We start from the raw sequence: 22,229 nt of genomic DNA on the forward strand, positions 1-22,229 counted from the left end.
TCATCTGGGGCGGGCGGGCGGGCAGGGGCTGGGGTGGCGGGTCAGAAAAGGGAACGACATCCCTCGTGCAAAGAGCAGGTGCGGAATCTTCTTCACAACCCACACTGTCGCCCAGTCCACACTGTGGATGGTTAGTCCTTCCCGATCATCCCCATTCTCAATCCCCCAGCACCCGTGCCGGGTGCCAAGGCTGACAGAGGAAAGAGAGGGCGGCCTTGTCCGCACAGGGAGCTCCTGAAGCGAGCAAGAGCGTGTGAGAGAAGGGGTGGGGGTCCGCCGAGGGCCTGCTATCCCACATCCCTGTGCTTCCGGCAAGGGTAACGTCCCACCGCGTCGCCCCCGATGTCACACATGGACCACGCTGAGATGCAGGGTTGCAGGGTTGGAGAGGCTCAGTGGCAGGCTCGCACCGTGACGGGGGCGGCCGGGAGGGTGCTCACGAGGACGGACGGTCCCCCCGCCACCCCGCCCCTGGCAGGCCCAGAGCTGCGAATCACAGCAGGGCTGGAAACGGGTGGTGTCCCCCCCCCCCACCGCCGCGCAGGCCCAGAGCAACGGGAGCCGACCGGGTGGGGCTGCCGGTCTCGGGGGATGGGGGCTGCGGCCGGCAGGGAGGTGTGTGTGTGTGTGTGTGTGTGTGTGTGTGTGTGTGTGTGTCTCCCCGCCAGTCCCTGCCAGTCCCCACGGCTCTGCAGGGAGATCTGCCCAGCGCGGCCAGTTTTCCCCCTTGTAGGTTCCCAGATCCTGGAGGTTCTTTATTCAAAACCTCCCCAAATCTTAATGTCTCAATTAAGGTGATTATTTTAACTAAAGCATTGGGCAGTACTGACAAATTGTGCCTAAGAAACTAAATTTAGCACGTAGGTTCCCCTTTAAAACCGCAGGCGTAAAAGCCCACAGCCCTACAAGTGTCATCAGATCGGGCAAATCTCATCCTTTGGGGACCAAGAAAGACCCCCAGGAGCCACGTTCCCAAAAAGAAGGGGACCTGGGATGTCCAGTTTCTACAGACACCCCTGTTTCCATGCATGAACCCCATGAAGTCTGTGTGTCTGCTTCGACACACCGTCAGCCTGATCATTCATTACAACGGCTCCTCCTGGGACCTGTGGCCCTAAAGAATAAAATGGGGGGAGGGGGGAGAGGTATTTGGCTGACACCATGACGGTTATAACGGGTTCTCCAGGAACAAATTCTCATCCCGATGCCACATGCTGGACTCAGCCTGGTGAGAAGCAGGGACACGCGACCACTCGTGCCCCAGAGGACCGTTAACACGACCTTTCCTCTTCCCTTTCCGTGCTCCTCCGGATCCCGCACGCCCGCCCCTTCTCTAGGACTCGTGAGCGGGAACCGTCTTCCCCTGACACTGTAGGGAGTCTGTCACGGCGTCCCATGCCTCGTTCAACAGCAGTGCACGCCACGGAGGAGATCAGTCCCCGCCAGTCACGGAGCTGGCCCGGACCGTTCCTCCTTGGTCTCCCCGCGGGACTCCCCGCGGTGCCCGCCGCCTGCAATGCTCTTCCCCCGGCACCCCGACCACGGGAGCCTCGGGCAGGAGCGCAGCCCACGCGCCATCACCCTCCGCACTGGCAGCTCCTTCCCTGTTTTCCCACAGCACTAACTAGTCCTTGAATTCTTTTGTTTGTTGACATGTCTGCTGTGTCAGATCCTCTGGTCCATCTGTACCACAGTCTCACATCTAACACACGCCCAGGGTGTGTGTCTGTCTGTGTAATCCAGATTTTTGCATTTGGATTCTCCCCAAAAGGGTAAGCTTAGCGATAAATTTGTTCAAACTATGTAGGCAGAATGGATGAGGAAACGCAATCGTGAATACATGAATGGATGAACGTAGAACATACACACACACACTTCTGAACTATATATACCCCCAAATCTCCATTGATCACACTTCCGTTTGTTCAGTGAGTATAAGCATTATTTTTAAAAACTCCTTCAGGAACACTTTTCTTTGCACTGGGAAGAATGGAGTTTCTGGCGGGACCCGGAAGCTCGGACAGCCCCTCGCAGACCCTGTAACCCTGTGGCGCTGACCGATGTTAATTTGCCTCATTTTGCTGGTCATTTTGCAATATGTACAGATCTTGACTCATGACGTCGTACACCTGAACCTAAAATAATGTTGTCTGTCCATTATGCCTCCATTAAAAGATACATAAATAAAGGGAACGGACTGTTGATCTGCACAGAGAAATAACCAGTCTGTGGCCAGAGGGAATTACAATCACCACAATCACCCGTATTGGCCTTCTAGGCCTCTGAACGGGGCCGCGAGGGGAGCTGGCCCAACCTCCTGGTGCCGGGTCGAGCCCAGCTGCTCTGGGTACCCCAGGCCTGGGAGCGGCTGGATAACAGGGATGTAGAAGCTCCCTTTTCCTCATTAGAGAAGTTAAATAAACGGCACATGGGTGAACTCTGTAAATCCTCGCCATCTCTCCGCTGGCGCCATGTACAGCTTACGTCTATCTACCACCGCGCTTCCCAGCACCACCCCCGGAGCGGAGCACGGACTCAGCGGCCCGGGCCAGGGGAAAGGCTTAATGCCGTCCTGTCTCCGAAATGAAAGTCACAGATAAACACAGATAATAACGAAGGCTCCGAGCGATCTAGAGCGGTCGTTCAATGATTTACAGAACTGAATACCTATCTACACGGTAGAGACACACATCTGGTCCATGCCTTGTGGCCTGGGCTGGTGTGGACAGACAAGCCGATGACGGTGCCCCCGGGAGCCGCCGTGTGGCAGGCGGGCCGTGCTCACCGATTCCACTCATGTGTGACCCACGGTGCATGGTCATGCCCACCCCGGTTGAACATCTCCCGCGCGGGACGCAGTGTGCAAGGTCACGGCAAGACAGGAGGCCTTGCGAGTCCTGGCACACCTTAAGACGGCACGTCTGGAGTGGCCGCTGTGGGAACAAGGGGCCCTCCCGGAGGCCGGCCCCACGTCCTGGGCACACCTGCTGCTCAGCCCCTTCCATGCCCTCGTGGTCCCCACGTGCCCTTATGTGTCTGAGCCCACTGAGAGCTGCTGAGGTCACTGCCACATCTCACCGGCGACCTCGGGCAAACCACCTGCCCTCACCGGAAGCCCCCCTCCTGCAGGAGAGGGCCGTGTGGGGACCCCACAGAATCCACGTCCAAGCACCCACTATGCTGCCAGTTTTCAACGCGGCTCCACATTCCCCAGAATTCACGGCGACAGCTCACAGAGCCGTTCCCCGCGGGGTGGGGTCTAGTGGTTTGCAAAGGCTCCCCCTCCAGGAACGGGCTCCCTGCCGGCGCCTGTGTCTGTGAGTGGGCGCCCTGGACAGGGGCTGGGCTAGGCTCCCAGGACCCTGAAGGTTGGTGCCCCCAGAAGCAGAAAGGAAGGCGGCCTCCTGGTGGGGGTGCCGCACGGACCATGGAGCCGGGGTCCGACGTCCCTGCAGGACGTAGGGAGAGCAGATGATGGGCGGACCAGAGAGAGAGCAGGAAGGGGGGAGGGGAGGGGAGACAGGGGAGAGAGAGAAGGTGAGGCAGAGAGAGTGAGAGACAGAGAGAGACGGAGACAGTGAGAGACAGAAAGAGTGAGACAGAGAGAGATAAAGAGAGACGAGAGGCAAAGAGACAGACAGAGACAGTGAGAAACAGAGAGAGACAGAGACAGTGAGAGACATGGAGAGAGACAGACAGACAGACAGACACGGAGACAAGGGAGGGAGGAGCGGAAGGGAAGGAAGAAAACGCAGCAGTAGGTTTTCGGCCACAAGGGAACACCCGCGGTCGTGTCCGGGCCGCGCCTGCCTCTGTCATTATGGTGCGGAGGCGGGAGGAGGCGCAGGTGGCCGACGGTCAACGGCGCGGGGGCGGCGAGGAGGCCGGGAGAGACCCCGAGACGCAGGGAGCGAGCCAGGAAGGGAGCCCGTGGGCGCGGACGTGGGCAGGGAGGCTGAGCTGCTCCGGCCCTCCCCGCGGGCTGGCGAGCTCGCTGCGGGCCACGCTCGTCCGCCCCGTCGGGTCTCCGGGGTACAAGTTACCGGGAGACAAAGTCGGCTTCGGCCGATGATAGGGCGTGGGAGGAGCAACGCTTGCGTGTGGAGCCGAGACTGAATTCAAACCGCTCCTTTCCGTGGAGGGTCAAGGCCTAGGGGCACACAAGAGGATGTGTGTGTGTGCATGTGTGTGTGTGCACGCGTGTGTGTACGTGTGTGTGTGCACGTGTGTGTGTGCACGCGTGTGTGTACGTGTGGAGAGGTCTGGGTGCGTTTGGACTGGGTGTGTGTATACATGGGTATGTGTGTGATGTGTGCACGTGCATGTGGGTGTGGACATGTGTGCCCACGTGTGGGTGTGTGTACCTGGTGTGGTGTGTGCCCACGTGTGGGTGTGTGTACCTGTGTGATGTGTGTGCATGTGTGTGGATGGTGTGGCCACGTGGCCAGGGTACAACCCGGAAACCGCTTCCTGGCTTCCTTTCCTATGCCGGGCAGCAAGCTGGGTCTTGCACTCATCTGCCCGCTGACACCCTCCCTCACTCTTGTCCGCTGGAAAACCAGCAGGAGCCTTAGCCGGCCCGGCGGGAAGGGGAGAGCCTCAGGGCAGATGCACACGCGCCCCTTAGCATGACACCCGAGCCATGGAGCCCTGATTTCTTTCGTCCGCACTTTGGTTAGGGAAAGGGGAGCACACAGGATTCATGGCCCTCACACCTTTTCCAACAGAAGACTTGACTTGGGCGTGTGGGTTGGAGAGAAACGGCAGCACCAGCCATGAAAACAGGTAGTTCCGGCTGTGCCCCCTGCCCTCCGGGATCACCTGCAAAGAAGGTCCAGCCCCACGACTGAGGCCCTGGCACTCTCAGCAGAGGCCTGGCCTTGTGCCTGGGGGATGCTGGCTGTGCCTGTAGGTTCTGGTTGATGCCCAGGAGGGGGCCGGGCTTCAGGGACAGAGGGCAGTGGGAGCTCTGAGTCAGGGTATGCTCCCCAGTGGGTCAGGTTTTCTCGCATGGCTCCCAAGCATGGGCGCTGGGACCTCGACGGGTTCCTCACCCCCACACCCAGGGAGGCCAAGGGTACTGCGGCCACAGGGCCTTCCCGCTGATCACCAGACCCCCTTCTTCCCCAAGCCTGCACCTGCGACATGGCCACACCACTCAGGGACAGCTTGCAGACCGAGGACTCGCATTGGCCCATGGACAGTAAGCCCCAGCTGGGATTGGGACAGAGAGGACAGAGCCCTAAGTCAGCTTGGAGACACACGGCAGGAGTCAGGGCAGCAGACAGAAAGCCAGCACCTCCCCTTCATCCTAAGGTGGCAGAGACCAAGAGCCAGAGGCCTCTGGGCGGCTGCCGCAGCCGCAAACAGCAGCATCTGATGCCAGGATGAGCAGAGCTCCAGGAGCAAAGGGCGGCCAGCCGGGGACAGAGGGGCCTGCAGCTGGGCCGCCCTACGCTGGCCCCAGAGACGAGCGACCCAATCGTGTGGGGACCCGGCGCCAGGCAGGCGGACAGGCGGTGGACAGCGCCGGAGGACGCTCCCTTACCTGGATGGGCTGGCGGCCTGGAGAAGGCTCCGTGTACCTGCACACAAAAGACGGGAGCGTCAGAGACCCGGGACGGCCGCGGAGGCACAGAGACCTAGCCTGACCTCGGAGACAGCCCCGGGGAGACGGTACCTGGAAATCGCAGAAGAGCAGCAGCAGCCAGAAGTGCCGGCCCCAGAGCAGCTTCCTCATGGCTCCTGGGGAGTGGGGACACGATCCCGCCACGTTCCCGAGCTCTGCGGCCAAGCGTGTGCCCTAACTTTCACGGCCCCGGGAAAGGGACATTTTCACAGGGTCCAGGTGGGGGAAGATCTGCTTCTCTGTAGTGGCTGAGACACAGCCGTCCTGCCCGCTCACGGGCGCCTCTTCCTTGTCCGGGAACCTGACCGTGTTGGGTGCTGGCGCCCAAAGCTCGGCGGGGCCGGCGTCGGCGCCCGGGCTGCCCTTCCGCTCCGGACTCCCGTTCAGCCTCCAGCCAGCCTCGAACCGGCCCCTCTCTCCTTGCCTGAAGCGGGCAGCACGAGGAGACTCTCGGAGGCGCCGGTCCGTGCGCCCCCCGTGCGCCCCCCGTGTGCCCCCCACCGGCCCCGTGCGCCCCACGGGCCGGCTCCTTCCTTCGCCCTGACTCAGCCCCAGCACGGGCCAGAGGCAGTGATGTCAGGCTTTCCGCTCAAACTTTGTCCGGGCGGCTTCTCTATTTATACCCCTCGCTGCGGCGTCCTTCCTGGGTCCTAACACCGGTCTGTTGAGAACGTCGGGCCGGGACAGGCTCAGCGTCCGGGGAGAGCAGAGGCTTCCCACCAGCTCCCACCAGGTCAGAGCCACCGTTCCTAACGAGAAATCCCACGACAAACCCTAAACTGTGTTGACAGCTGAGTCTTGCTTGTCCGAAGGAAGACAGAAGGGGATACACAGATGGAAACGGAAAGTAAACCACACCCGCGTGCCCCCAGATAAGTGCTGACCACACTGTTCTCGTTAACCCTTTCAGAGGCGGGTGAAGGTTCTGGGAGTGTTTATAGGGTCCTCGGTATCCTCACGCCAAACCCCAAATCCTGCTTTCCCCCGCATCCGGGAGTCAGACCCTGAGCCGCCAGAGCCTCAGTTTACTCAAGACCAGAAGTTAATCCAATCTACCCCAAACCATGCTCACTCACATGCTCACGCTCTCACACATGTACACGCTCACACACATGCACATGCTCACACACAGCTCACATTCACACACATGCTCAAGCTCACACAGAGCTCACACTCACAGCTCACACACACATGCTCAAGCTCACACACAGCTCACGTTCACACACATGCACACACTCACGCACATGTACACGATCATACATGCACATGCTCACACACCGCTCACACTCACATGCTCACACATGTGCACACACTCACACACAGCTCACTCACGTGCTCACACATAGCTCACACACATATGCTCACGCTCACAAGAGCTCACGTTCACAACAGCTCACACTCACACACATGCACAAGCTCACACACATGTTTACGCTCACGCATGCACATGCTCACACATATCCACACGCTTACACACAGCTCACACACATGCTCACACTCACACAATGCACACGCTCACGCTCACATGCTCACACACATGCTCCCGCTCACACACATGCACACACAGCTCACACATGCACACACAGCTCACACACACATGCACACGCTCACATGCTCACACACATGCTTACGCTCATGCACAGCTCACACCCACACACATGCTCACACTCTCACACATGCACACACTCGCTCACATGTCACACACACCCTCACACACACAGCTCATGCTCACACTCAGCTCACACTCACAGACAGCTCACACCCACACACATGCTCACACTCTAACACATGCACACACTCGCTCACATGCTCACACACATGCTCCCACAATCACACAAGGCACTCATTCACACACGCTCACAAGACTCATATGCACATGCTCACACAAGGCTCCCACGCATTTGCTCTCACACACACACACACACACACGACTGGAGTCAGCACTGTAGTTTGCTCCATGATTTTTTCCCACACCTGCCTCCCAGGCCTGCGAGCTGTGTGCTCTCAGGGAAATGACTGACCCTCCCTGTGCTTCCAACTCCTTGTCTCGGGGAAGGGAGCAGCGCTTCTACCCCACAGGGAGGTGACGCATACAAGGCCCCCAAGGCCGTGCTTGGGAGCTGGAGAGCACACCATAAACCTGGCGAGGAGAAACTGTCACCCAATAAACGTCGATGTGATGACGAGTCCCAAGTAGACAAGAACATCGCGAAACATTAGCTGAGAGCACTCTCTCCTTCGTCCTGACTTTAAATGGAAGAAAGTCCCGAATCCAAGCACTTCCTAAAGAGGATACGAAGATGGCTTCCAGTCTCCACGGGAGAACAGAAACCCAAACCTCAAACGTCAGGCAAGTGGGCAGGCGGCACCCTAGCCTCCAAGGCCGGCAGCCCTGAGCCTTCCCGCCTGGCTGCGGAAGGTTCCAGATCACCGCTGGCAGTGGCTGCATCCCTCATGCACCACTGAGCCCTGAGCCCCAGACTCAGGCGTTCAAGCAGCGACAGTAGCCGCTGCCCAGGTCGCCACCTGTGTGCTCCCTGCCGGCAGGCTCCTCCCGCCGCCCCCAGACGGACGCGGCCGCGTGGACGCCCCTTCCCAGCCTTCCCCAACCACCTCTCCACAGGCCGCTGTCTGTGCGGACCTCTCCCATTTCCATGGCTGAACAAAGCGGCCTGTGCCCCCGTTTGATCCCCAGGGCGCTGTCAGATCATGGAGGTCCCCAGCTCCACGGCCGGCGTAAACGCTGCAGGTAAAGTGAACCAGGCAGCCCACCCCGCAGGTGTCTACACTCACCGGGGACTGGCGCTTGCCCAGAATCCCAGACCACCTGCTTGTGCTACTTCGCATCACCTGTCCTTCCGCGTCTCCTCCCCACGTTGAGAGGGACGCCCCTTCCCCCGAAGTGCCATTTCCCGGCCGGACAGACTTTGGAGGCAGCGCAGGCGGGCTCAGGGCTGGGGCCGCAGCACCACGAGTCCCCGTGAGCCTCCGGCCAGTCCAGAGCAGCATTCTGGCCTCGGGGCTCCCACCCTGACACCCTTCACTGCTCCTTTCCTCCGCGTCACCTCTCCCTGTCTGATAGCCTTTTCGAGTTCAGCCCTCATCCCCTGCTGTGCGTGTCTCCCCATCACAACCAAGCCCTGCGGGAGCAGTGACGTTCTTCTGTCCTCAGCCCCGAGAACAGGGCCCAGCACTTACCCCGGGTGTCGCCAAGCTGTCGGACACCCGGCTGCTCCTGTAAGTCCAGGCAGCTGGTTCGACTCACATGCCCGGTGAAACGGTCCCCACAGTCAGTTACCATCTCTCATGTCCTAGAGACACACATAGAGGAACAGAAAACAATGTTTCTTCCCTGTCCCGAGAACTCCTAGAATCTGCTCTCCACGAGGACCCTGTAAAGCGCACAGCCGTGTCGCCACACTGGGCGTGCATCCCGGGGTTGGTCTCACCCGTTCGGGCGGTGTGAGCACCCTCCTCCCCTCCTGGGCGGGCCCCACACCCGATCTCTCGTTTCAGGGGCTGCGGCTTTGTTCTGCTCTGTCCTGAGTCCCCATGACAGGGAGATCATACGGCACTTGTCTTTTTCTGTCCAACATATTTCACCCAGCCTAACGCTGGGTCATTTATTGGAATTAATGCAATTAATTACTGCATAATGACATCTGCAGAGACAGCAGGACATCAACGCAATGTCAGCTAAGCCGTACGGCATGGCATATACACCCTACCGTGCCCCCCCACCAACAGACAGGCTGGTTCTGGGTCGCGGGACCGCACGTGACGCTGTGATGAACGCGCGGGTGCAATTGTCTCTTTACCACAGGGTTCTCGTTTCCTTGGGATGTGTTCCCAGACGTGGAATCGCTGGGTCACATAGCCTAGTACACAGGGATTCAGCATTCAGTACTCTCTGAAGGAGCGCCTGTGTGTTTGACTTAAAAGAAAAAGTGTGTCACGCTTCGGTAAAAGTCTATCAGCTTTGTATTGAGGTAGACGTTAATTAAGTGTTTTTAGTGGGACCTTAACATCACTTAAATATGGATCTAAAGAGAATCACAGGGGTGCCTGGGTGGTTCAGTGGGTTAAAGCCTCTGCCTTTGGCTTGGGTCATGGTCCCAAGGGTCCTGGGATCGAGCCCCACATCAGGCTCTCTGCTCAGCGGAGAGCCTGCTTCCCCCTCTCAATCCCTGCCTGCCTCTCTGCCTACTTATGATTTCTCTCTGTCGAATAAATAAATAAAATCTTTAAAAAATAAAAAATAAATAAAGAGAATCACAGAAGCAAGTAGAACCAAAGACAAGTGAGGTCTGCGGACCCACCGGGCAGCGCAGTGACTGTAGTTGAGAAGAGTGAGCGGTGTAATTCAGATGTGCTACGAGAGTAGATCCTGCATGTTCTCACCAAAAAAGCACATAAATAAATAAGCAAATAAGCCAGGTGCGAAGTGAGAGATGTGTTAATTCTACCGTGGAAATCCCTCCGTCTCTACACGTATCAAACATGTATGTATCCGAGCATAGACTTCAAAGAGAACCATCTTATTTGTTGATTATACCTTAATGAAGCTGAAAAGGGGAAAAAAGAAATAACCCCCAAGCCTCAGCAGGCTCCCTGTTCCGTAGGCATTTCCAGGTATGAAGCTAAGCATGAAGCTGGCTGACGGCGGAGACTTAACTGGTGACTTACGCAGGGACAGCAGGTGCCAAGTGGACACGTGTCCTCGTGCCCGTAGGAGGACAGCAGGGGACCTCCTGGAGGGCACGAGGAGCTGCTCAGATGCCTAGGAGGTGGGAAAGCCTATGTGGACCACGAGTTCTTAACGCTCGTTCTCTTCACCCTGACCCCTCCCCCAGCCACACCACCTCCCAGAAACCAGCGGACCCGTGAGGAGCTCTGTGTGTCCCGTGTGGCTGGACCCAGCCATGTGCTAGGGTATGCAAGCAGCACACGGGGGCTGTAGAAACTGAGGGGCTTAGAGAGCTGGGGAGGTGAACTCAGCCAGGACGAGCTGGGAAGGAGTCAGGGAATCCTTCCTCTTAGGGAAAGGAAGAACATTCTGGAAAAAGCTATGAAATGGGCTAGCACCCTAGATGCAGTGTGGGGTACATCACGGACAGGCAATATTCCTGCTGGCCCAGGTCCCGGCCCCTTCGGTGGACAGAAGTATGTGTCTTCTGCAGAACACTTCCTTCGCCCAGTGGGACTGTGGGTACCACGGCGGGCAGAGGACCGGCGGGAACACTCACAGTGCCTTCATGCCCTGGCCCGTACACACCTTGATGTCACTGGTGCCTTCCCTGGGACAGACACCGACCCCGGGACAGATACTCTCCCCCACTGCTAACCCAGAACGAACTTAAATATGGCTTTTGATAGTCATTTTTTTCTCACTACAAAGGAAAGAATTACTAACAGTAGGAGAAAATAGGCAAACTAAAAAATGGGCAAGGGAGAAATTTGATGGCATCAGCTGAGCCCCTGGATCCTGCTATACCTAAAGCCAGTTCCCTGACAGGCACCAATAAGTGCACGTTTGGGCTTAAGCAGTTATGAACTTGGTTTCTGTCCCTTGTAATTAAGAGCCCTGGTCAATTCAAGAAACCACAGTAATTTGCCATTCAACAGAACACGGACACAGAGGGAAAGGGGCAGGAGCCGGGGCTGGGGGAAGAGACACTCCAGCCCTCTGGTCTGGGTCCTGCAAGCCCCCGCTTCAGCTCCCAGCCTCGTTGCTTAGTCCCGCCATTTCAGGGCAATCAGCACCATCGGGATGGCTTCCCCCATCCACCAGATATGTCGACCCCATGGTCTCGGACATCCACATACAGGCGTCAAGAGTCAGTGACAGCTCTGCTTGGATGTGCACATGGGAACTTTGAGGGGTAAAGAAACCATTTAATTGGTGAGGAACTTCCTTCCACCAGGAAGATGCAGGGCAGACATTGCTAACTGCCCCTTTTCCCCCTTTGGTCTCTCTCTGCAGGATCCCAAATGTATTTGATTAATCCAAGTGTATTTAAGCTCAGTGAAAAGTGTTCACGTCCCACAGATGGCCAACAGACACGAGAAGATGCGCAACATCGCTCATCATCAGGGAAACGCCAATCAGAACCACAATGAGATCCCACCTCACACCAGTCAGAATGGCTAAAATTAGCAAGTCAGGAAATGACAGATGTTTGTTGGTGAGGATGTGGAGAAAGGGGAACCCTCCTACACTGTTGGTGGGAACGCAAACTAGTGCAGTCCCTCTGGAAAACAGCACGGAGTTTCCTCAGAAAGTTGAAAGTAGAGCTACCCTATGACCCAGCAATCTCATTACTAGGTATTTACCCAAAGATACAGAAATAGCAATTCAAAGGGCTACATGCACCGTGAAGTTTATAGCAGCAGTATCTACAATAGCCAAACCATGAAAACAGCGTCCATTGACAGATGAATGGATAGAGATGTGGTGTATGTAGACAAAGGAATAGTATGCAGCCATGAACAAGAATCAAATCGTGCCATTCACAGTGACGTGGATAGAGCTAGAGAGTTGTAATGTTGAGTGAAATAAGTCAGTCACAGAAAGACAAACACCAGATGGTCTCACTCATGTGGAATTAGGAAACAAAACAGAGGAGCGAGGGAGACAAGGTGGAGGGTAGGCGACAAACAGACTGGTAACCACAGAGGACACACTGCGGGTCACCGGCGATGGGGATGAAGGAGCGCACCTGTCGTGAGGACCACGGGGTAATCCGTGGAAGAACTGAATCGCTACCTTGTGCACCTAAAACTGACGTAACACTGTACGTTAACTCCGTGGGGTTTAAAACTTTAAAATTTAAAATTTTTTAAATTTAAATTTTTTTTTAAACAAATAAAAGGGGATTTGGAAGCTTGGGGGAAAAAATGATCGCTTCCCTTCCAGCCAGGGTGGCCGTGCGGCTACGAGAGAAAGGCGCAGGAGGAAGGTCTGGCACAGGCTCCGGAGGGAAAGCTTTGAAAGGCCAGTCCCTTGGGACCTTGGGTCTTCCTGAAGGCTTCCGACCGTGACCCTTTACTCTGGCTGGAAGACGGCAGTGGTAAACGGAAGGGGAGCGGCTCGCAGGCTCTCCTGGGAATGGAAACTACCTGCTTTTCTTCCCGGGACATACAAAGCTGGAAAGAGTGTCACCCTCCACCATCAGAACAGCCCCTACTCTACAAAATCATCACTTTTCTGGACGCCCATCAGTGAGCAGGGCCCGGGGAGCCTGCCCAGCCCCAAGTCCACGGGAAAGGGGGACTCGAGCGCTGGCTTGCACGTGGCAGGGAGTGGGAGGAACACGGAGCCCCAGCAGGTGAGAAGAGGGCAGGGAAAGACTTGTGGTGAGTTTGGAAAGGTGGGTGTGAGAGCCAGGCCCCTGGAAGCTGCAGACAAAGGGGCGCATGCTCCCCCTCTCTGTGACTCGGCAGGCCCTCCAAGGAAAGACGGGCGGCGGCTCTCAGAGGGACACATGCCCCACCACGTGGAGCAGGATGCCTGCCTTGACCTTTCTCCCCAAGGAACAAAGTACTTAAGTCTCCGGGAGGAGGACAGCTGAGGCCGCACCCCAGGGCACAGGGGGCATACCTTTGCAGCTGGAGGAAGGCAGAAGACACAAGCCCCCAAGGCACAAAAATAGTGGGCCGCTGAGACTGCCCTTGGACCAGGAACACAGAATTCCCACACCCCCCACCTGATCCTAGTCTAGCCAGCCAGCAGCAGCATCCTGTCACGCCAGAGGCCAGAGCACAACAAGGGACCCTCTGACCTCCTGGCACACGAGGAAGGCGTGAGGCTGAGGTGGAGCAGGGACACAGGGACACATCCTCTGCCAAACCAAGGCCCACCCCAGAGCAAGACGGTGCCAGCGGGATCAAGCCAGCCCTGCAGGGATAGTGACACAGCAGGAGAGCCCTAACCCAGCTTCACAGCAGACTAGTGCACACACTCCTACACACACATATGTACACATACCTACACATGTATGTACACATACTTATGCACATGCACACGCCTATGTGTGTGACACACACGCCTGTGTGCAAACACACATGCCCACATGCAACCACACACACACACATACACGTGTGTGCATATGCATGTGTGCATGTGAACATGTGTGGGATCACACCCACACAAATGGCTTAGCAGAAAATCGCTGTGCCCATGTCCCGGCACGAATACCCTGTACCACGGTGTCCATGGTCTTACCCATGATGCCCAGCATTCGTTCTAAAATAATGAACACACACAACAAAAAACGAAAACCAATCCATCATCCAGAGACAAAGCAGTCACAATTACAAGACAGAAAATTTTTAATAACTGTGACCACCCCCATCAGTCCCTTAGTGGAAAAGCAGGACATCACTCATCACTAATGGAAATGACAGGAAGGAATACATATTTCAAGCAGAAATGGTATCTCTGAAAATAAAATGGGTAACAAAGCAAGAACTCCTTTGAGCTCATCAGGAGACTCGACACACTCAGGGAAATGGCCAGTGAACCTTCTGACAGGACTATTAAAATCACCCAGACTGGTGCACAAAGTGAAAATTAAAAGAATAATTTAAAAAAAAAACAGCAGGAAGGGGCAATGCCGTAGTATCAAACCATCTAACACTTGTATAATTGAAATTCCAGAAGTAGAAGTGTGCAAAGGAGACCAAAAAAACGTTTGATGAGAAAATGGACAAAAATGTTCAGAAATAACTAAGTATATTCAGTTACAGACCCAAGAATCTTGGACAGTCCCAACCAGACAAATACCTCGCACCCCACACACAGCCCTAGACACAGGACCATCAAACGCCGAGAAATCAGACATTCAAGAGAGATGGCGAAGGCCAAGGTGGGACAGCACAGACCGAGGCGCAGAGATGAGTTACAGTGGGCTTCTGGCCAGAAACTACAATTGCTGAAGGATGATGAAGTGGGGGTGCGGGGAAGGGGGGAGCAGCCAGCCCAGAGCTGTGCATCCAGCAACCGAATCTGATCTCTAGCTATACCTCTGTCTGTATCTACATGTGGTCGCATCTTTCAGAATGACAGGGAGGGCATGGAACGGGGGGCTGAGGAGTGACTCCTCGTGGGAATAGAATTTCATCAGCAAGGGGAGGATGAAAATCATCCTGTCTGAAATCTGAAATCCTCTCCTATCATCTGAAATCAGATAGTGGTGATGGTTGTACTTATGAACATACTCGTGAGTATACTTGTGAATATACTTGTGAATATACCTGTGAGTATATTTGTGAATATGCTCACGAATACCCTTGTGAATATACTTGTGAGTACACTTGTGAATATACTCAGGAGTACGCTTGTGAATATACTTGTGAGTATACTTGCGAATGTACACACGAGCATACTTGTGGATATACTTGTGAATATACTCATGAGTATATTTGTATATATATATACTCATGAATATGCTCGTGAGTACATTTGTGACTACACTCATGAATGTACTTTGTACTCATGAAAACACGGATGAAAAGACTTGTGAGTACACCTGTGAATGCCTTATGAATATACTTGTGACTTGACCTGTGACTATGCTAAATATTGTGAATATATAAAATATCACTGAATTTCATGAGTGTTGAATTTTTCGTCTGAATTTTAAAATGATTGAATTTTACATTTTAATACGTGTGCTGCCAAAGCAAGCTGAATTTTACATTTTAAAAAAGTGACTTTTATGCCATGTTAATTATATTTCACTTTGAAAAATGGAAGAGAAAGAAACCCTTTTTTAGATGCACGCGAGCTGGGAGAACCCATTACCAGCAGAGGGATTCCTTGGGCAGAACAACGTGACTCTAGACAAACCTGGATCTACATGAAGAAGTGAAGATGTCCAGAAAGAATTACAGTTGACAGGAGTAGGAAAGACACTTTCTCTTATTTTTGATTGCTGTAAAATGAAAAATGACTAAAGGGAAAAACCAGAATGTGCCCTGGGTTGACAGTATATGTAAATGTAACGGGTAGGAAAACCCCAAAGTCTGGGAGGGAGAAGGTGGGAGTACAGCTGTGAAGCATGTACACTAGCTATACTACGCATGAAGTGGTCCACGATTACGGAATGTAGTATGTGATTATTTAAAGAGATGTATCAGGGCGCCTGGGTGTCTCAGTGGGTTAAGCCTCTGCCTTTGGCTCAGGTCATGGTCTCAGGGTCCTGGGATCGAGCCCCACATCGGGCTCTCTGCTCAGCGGGGAGACTGCTTCCCCCTCTCGCTGTCTCTGCCTGCCTCTCTGCCTGCTTGTGATCTCTCTCTCTCTCTCTCTCTCTGAGTCAAATAAATAAATAAAAATCTTAAAAACAACAAAAATTTTTTTAAAAAAAGAGATGTTTCTTATGCTAGCCACCAAAAAGCCATTTAGCAAACCTTAGGGCAACCACTGGGAAAAAAATCTTACAGAGCTATAAATAATAAGTTAATTATAAAGCACAAAATGGAATCATAACAAATTCTGAATTAATCCAAAAGCAGCAAAAAAGGATAAAAGCAGGACAGAAAGAAAAAAAAAAAAACATAAAACAAAGAGAAAATAATTGGCAAGAATGGCAGATTTAATATTAATTGTATCAATCATTGCATTGAATTTAGATGATTTGAACACACCAAATAACACAGAGATGCTCAGACTGCATAAAACAGAAAGGCCCAAGTATACACTGTGAATCTTAAATATAAAGACTTAGCTAGCTTAAAAGTAAACATAGATAGGAAGAATGTATTTTGCCAACACAAAGTAAAAGAAAACTGGAATGGCCATGTTATCAGAAAAAGTAGACTTCGGAACAGCAGTTATTTTCAGGGAGAAAGAGGATCGTTATATAAGGACCATGGGAAAAATTCAGCAATAACCCATATATATCTAACCGAAGAATACAAAATACACAGTGCAAAAACAGCTATAATTGAAAGGAGAAATAGACAAGCCCACGGCTATTTCCAGAGATTCCCCTCTCGATAATCAATAAAATAAGTAGACAGAAAATCACTAAGGAAGAGCTGATGGACATTATTGACCTAATTGGCTTAATGACGTTTATAGAACACTCAACAACAGAGAAATGACATTCTTTGTAAGTGCGCACAATACATTCATTAAAATAGACTGTATTCTGATCCATAAAAAAGGCCTCAACAAATACAAAACATCATAAGCTTTAATATAAAGCATGTTCTCTAATCATAATAGAATTAAACAAAAATCCAAATGAAAGAAAGATGTCTGGATTTGAGGTGATGAAATATTCTAAAATTAGATTGTGGCAATGATTACGTTGTTCGGTCAATTAACTAAAAAATGCTGAGTTGTACGGTTTCAATGGATGAACTCTGTAGTATATAAATTCCTAGAACAAACAAGTGAGCGTAGTAAGGCCACACAAGAAATACGGCCAACATAAAAAATTTACTGGACTTGGTAGGCTAATAATGAATGATTGGACATTAAACTATGAAAAAGGTGATTTGTAATGCCACCCAAATAAAAGAGGCATGCATCCAACAGAGTATGTGCAGAACGCACCTACGTAAATGGAAAAGGTCTACTGCGTTCTTGGGTTGGATATCTGAGCCAATCCTCTCTCAAATAATCCCACTCAAGTCCCAATCAAAATCCCACCAGGATTTGAAATTTATCTGGAAAGGCAAAGAAACTCCAATAATTTTCAGGCTTTTTTGAAAAGCATATACAAAGCGAGAACACTTCCATACCGACTTCAAGACTTCCTACAAAGGGGCTGCCCTCGAAAGAATGTGATACCAACAAACACTTAACACACCCTGGATGGACGGAACAGAGGACAGAACGCAGAAACAGACCCTCGCCGACACCGCTCCTTGGTCTCCAGCAGAACGGCAGGGATCGGGATGGAGAAAAGAGGGCCTTTTGCACATGCGGATTGGAACACCTGGACGTCCTCACCCAGGGGGAAAGATACTGGGGGCACCTGGGTGGCTCAGTCAGTTAAGCCTCCAACTTTTGATTTTGGCTCAGGTCATGATCTCGGGGTTGTGAGATCGAGCCCCATGTCGGCTTCATGCTCCAGGCATGGCAGGAGTCTGCTTGGGATTCTCTCTCTCCCTCTGCCTCTGTCCCTCCCTCTCTCCAAAACAAACAAACAAACAAACAAACACAGAGAAAAAGAAACATGCCGTAGGCTGAGCCGCTGGCGTGTTCAGTTACTCGCACTTGAGAATGACGTCTAACAGATACAGTTGACATGCTGACTAGGGCCTCATCTTGACCATTTCTCTTAGACAATTTCTCAGTCCAGAGTGAGTTTTCCGCTTTGTCTCCAGACTCAGCTGCTTGAACAGTCATGGGGCACCTAACAACAAGTCCATTTTCATTAACAGATGGGATCTTGAGAGACAGTGAGGCACCAAGTAATCATCGTCTGTCATTACTACGACCATCATCATATGAGCAATTAGCATATCATCGAGCAAGCAGTGCAGTTTGCCATTTAGGAGTGAAATCAGCTGCAGAGAAAAAGACAATCTATCATCCTGCACCTTTTAGAAGATCACGCTGAACGACTGTAGTGAAACTAGCAATTAATTCTTTACTCTCTGTCTCTGCAAGTAACTGCGTCAAGCTCCATAGAAACCTTCAAAGATGGCACTGCAGTCCAAGAGAGTCACTCCTGGGAGAGAAGTACCAAAAATAATTGGACCCTGGATTTCCTGAAGACCATACCAATGGCTTTAAACCAGAGATAATTCTATTTGAAACCCAGTTAAATTTTATCACAGTCTTGTCCCTGATTAGCCTAAAATAACTCAAACTGTAAGCAACTATCATAATGCCCTTCCCCAACCTCATGCTTTAAGACTGCGTCAATCAGGGTGCTCTCCGCTGCAGAGGAAAAGAAATCCAACTCAAAACAGCCTTAAAGAACAGGGAAGGGACACTTGGGTGGCTCAGTGGGTTAAGCGTCTGCCTTCGGCTCAGGTCATAATCTCAGGGTCCTGGGATCGAGCCCCACATCGGGCTCCCTGCTCAGCAGGGAATCTGCTTCCCCCTCTCTCACTCCCCCTGCTCGGGCTCTCTCTCTCTCTCAAATAAATAAACGAAATCCTTAAGAAAAGAAAAAAAAAAGAACCGGGATAAAATGTTCCGTTTTCAGTCAAGCTGGGAGAAGGCCAGAGGCCAGCAGGACCACATGCAGGACTCAGTCAAGCTCACCAGGAGGGTCACTCCTGTGTCTCAGTCTTTACTCACCTTCCTCAGGCTCCCTTCTCTAGAAATGGAGAGAGCAGCAGAAACAGTAGGTGTGTGGGTAAATGTAGCGTACTGTTCTTCCCTTCAAAATGTTTAAACATCTTTGACAGCCCAAAGCGGAAACAAAAACAAAGACAGAGACATGGCTGCTGGACCCTTTAATGCCGACACACAGAGCACGCAAGTCAACCGTGCATACTGAGACTCGGAGAGAGGGATTTCTGGTTTTTTTAAGACTGTATTTATTTATTTGAGAGAGAGCTCGTGCTAACCAGCTCAGCTAGGTGAGGCAGAGGGAGAAGCAGGATTCCCGCTGAACAGGGAACCCAATGGACACAGGGCTTGATCCCGGTACGCTGAATCAACTGAGCCACCCACGCACCCCGAGAGACAAGATTTCTATATTCAAATTGAAGTCATAAAATACTGATCCTAATTAGACCGTGAAAAGTGGAGGATGTACTCTGTAATCGCTACAGCAACCATTAAAAGGTTATACAAAGAGACAGAGTCAAACCGAAATAAAAAATAAAACGAAATGCTAAAATATACTCCAATCAACCAAAAGAAGCCAGGAAAGAGGAAACAAGAGGAACAAAAAAGAAACCAACAGAAAAAGTGCGTATGAAACGGGAGACCTAAGTCCAAACTCACTGATAACAAGGTGGTGTATGATGACCTCAGTACCTGCTCTCGGCAGGAGACTTGCGTCAAACGTAACGAGACAGGTCAGCGCGAGGAGAACGGAAGAAGATACGCAAACATGAATCCGAAAGGAAAGAAAAGCTGGATGGGTTGTGTTAATATCAGACAAGACAGACTTCAGAACAAAGACAGAGAGGAATCACACATGCATAAGGAGTCAATTCACCAAGAAGACATAAGGACACTAAACGTGGGGGCGCCTGGGTGGCTCAGTCGGTGAAGTGTCTGCCTTCGGCTCAAGTCACTATCCCAGGGTCCTGGGATCAAGCCCCGTGTCAGGCTCTCTGCTCAGCGGGGATGCTGCTTCTCCCTCTGCCTCTCCCCTTGCTTGTGTGCTCTCTCTGGCTCTTTCTCTCTCTCTCTCGAATAAATAAATAAAACTTAAAAATATATATACTAAATGTATGTGCACCTGACTAGAGAGCTTCAAAATACACGAAAGAAAGCGTTGACAAACGGAAAGGAGAAACAGATCCAGAGGGGCAATGGGAGACCTCAGCTCTCCACTCCCAGCCACAGACAGGACTGGGAGACAGAAAGTCAGCAAGGGGTTTAGACGAAATGAGCAACACGATGGGCCATCTGGATGTAATTGGCATTTATGGGACGCTCCACCCAACAACAGCAGAACACACAAGAGCACGTGAAACATTCACCAAGAAAGACCCTACCCGAGGCCATAAAATAAATCCTAATTAATGCAGATAAGTGAAGTCAGACCAGGTATGATCTCCGGGCGTAATGAAATTGAACCAGAAATCAATCACAGAAAAATAACAGGTGAACTTCCGGCTACTCAGAAATGAAACAACACTCCCCCGGCCAATCCACAGGTAAGAGAGTATCGCTCAAGGGAAGCGAGAAAATATCTTTAACCAGGTGGAAATGAAAATCTGACCTCTCAGAATTGGTGGGGTGCCCCCAGAGGGGGAAACTCACAGTCCCAAATCAATCCTCTGAGTTTCCCCGTGAAGGAACCAGAAAAGAAAAAGCAAAATAAACCCAAAACGAGTAAAAGGAAAGAAGGGAGCCTCTCCGAGTCATTGTAGGTCACCCAAAACTTCTGAGCAGGAAAGTTCTTGCAGAACTTAAGGCATCTCAGCAATTTCTCCGCTGCAGAGTCCCCAGGGACACAGAATTACTCACCAGAGAGATTACTTATGAATATGTCGCTCCCCACTGGGGCCCCACAGAGCTTCCCGAAATGACCATCCCCTTCCCCGTCCTGTTTTCCCAGCTGAGCGTCTCCGACCGACGCCACTACCTATCCCCGCTCCCTCTGCTCCCCCGACCCCACGGGGACTCCCATGCCCCGCTCCGTCCAAAATCCAAAAACTGCCATGTCTCTGTCCTCCGTTCTACGTGCTGAACCCGATGCTAAGGTGCCGTGTTAAGTGTCTCATTTGCGGTGTTTTGTCTAGTGCTTCTGACAATCCTATGATGTAGGCGCTCATTGTTTCTATATTTTTTAAGCAAGGAAAAAGAGTCACAGACCATTAGATCACCTGTCAAAGAAGACACGAGTATTGAAAAGAGGAGCTGGTGACTGACTCCAGACGGCCTGGGTCCTGACCCAACGACCTCACGGTCAGCCTCCCTTTCCGAGCGCTCAGAGCATCCCGCCTCTCCGTGGCCTGCCTGAAATTCCGCCTCGAATTCGGAATGTTGGCGTCTTTATCTTCATTCTCTTATTAGATTATTAGTTCCCAGAGCACAAAGGCCACATCCCATCAACTCGTATGGAATCACATTCAGGCTTCATACATATTTGTGGGATGAGGGCAGGAGGAAGGCGTGTTGGGGTTCTCCAGAGAGAGAGAGAATACTGGCTCATGTGGTTGTGGACGTCATGAAAAGTCATGAGATAAAACTCAACACCCGCCTTCTTTCTTACAACTGCTGCCTCCATTCGCCCAATGAAACCTTTTTTTTTTTTTTTTTTTTTTTTTAACATGTCCGCAGCATCCCAGAAATCCAGCTATAGGCAGGCAGCAGCCATCTGGGGGAAACCTCCAGGCACGCCCACCGACCCATCAACAGAGCAGACCGCGCACCGCACCCCTGTAGTCCCGCTGCTACTATCAAATAAGAATTTGTTTCTTATTAAATATTTATGGAGCATCTACTGTGTCCCTAAATACTCTCCCAGCAACAGGGCATGGGGTCGGCAATGAGAAAAACAGGGGTCTGCCCTCGAGGAACTTCTATTCCAGCGGGGGGGGGGGGGCACACACGTGCACAAAAAGTGGGAAATCTGAAAATGTTGAGGAGTGCTTTAACTAAACTAAACTAAAACGCCATTCGGTGTTCCCGAGCGGGGAGGGCGTGGAGGCATGGCTGTAGTGGTGGCCGGGGAAGGACAACACGTGGTTGCTCAACAAGTGGTTGGGAACGGAGTCCTGAGCGGTTGGACGGATGCAGGCAGCTGAAGGAAGAGGAAAGCACATGGAGAACGCCAGACCCCAAGGCAAAAACGAGCGTGGTGCTGATGAGAGTTAGAACAACTGATGCAGCCAGAGCAGGGTAAGCAAAGGAGGTCAGAAGCAGGCAGGGCCAGAGGCCAGGAAAGGGGCAGGACCAGGTTGAACGTGGAATGGGAAGCCATTAGCAGGTTTCAAGAGACTGGCA

General features: G+C 52.2%; 1 protein-coding gene across 2 annotated transcripts in view; it reads right to left on the bottom strand.

Annotated features, from left to right (window-relative positions):
• ADGRD1 (adhesion G protein-coupled receptor D1) overlaps window positions 1-6,454 on the bottom strand; it is a 122,389-nt gene extending 115,935 nt beyond the window's left edge. The window contains exons 1-2 of one of the 2 annotated variants that reach the window (XM_059408171.1): window positions 5,681-6,454; window positions 5,549-5,585 (exon numbers count right to left, since the gene is read on the bottom strand). In XM_059408171.1, the coding sequence (XP_059264154.1) occupies window positions 5,549-5,585; window positions 5,681-5,740 (97 nt within the window). In that variant the 5' untranslated portion in view covers window positions 5,741-6,454. The remainder of the gene's footprint in view (window positions 1-5,548; window positions 5,586-5,680) is intronic. The other variant, XM_059408172.1, reaches the window with a different exon arrangement.
• Window positions 6,455-22,229: the final 15,775 nt, after the last annotated feature.

The sequence above is a fragment of the Mustela nigripes genome, chromosome 8 (assembly GCF_022355385.1).
Source record: "Mustela nigripes isolate SB6536 chromosome 8, MUSNIG.SB6536, whole genome shotgun sequence".
NCBI classification, from domain to species: Eukaryota; Metazoa; Chordata; class Mammalia; order Carnivora; family Mustelidae; genus Mustela; species Mustela nigripes.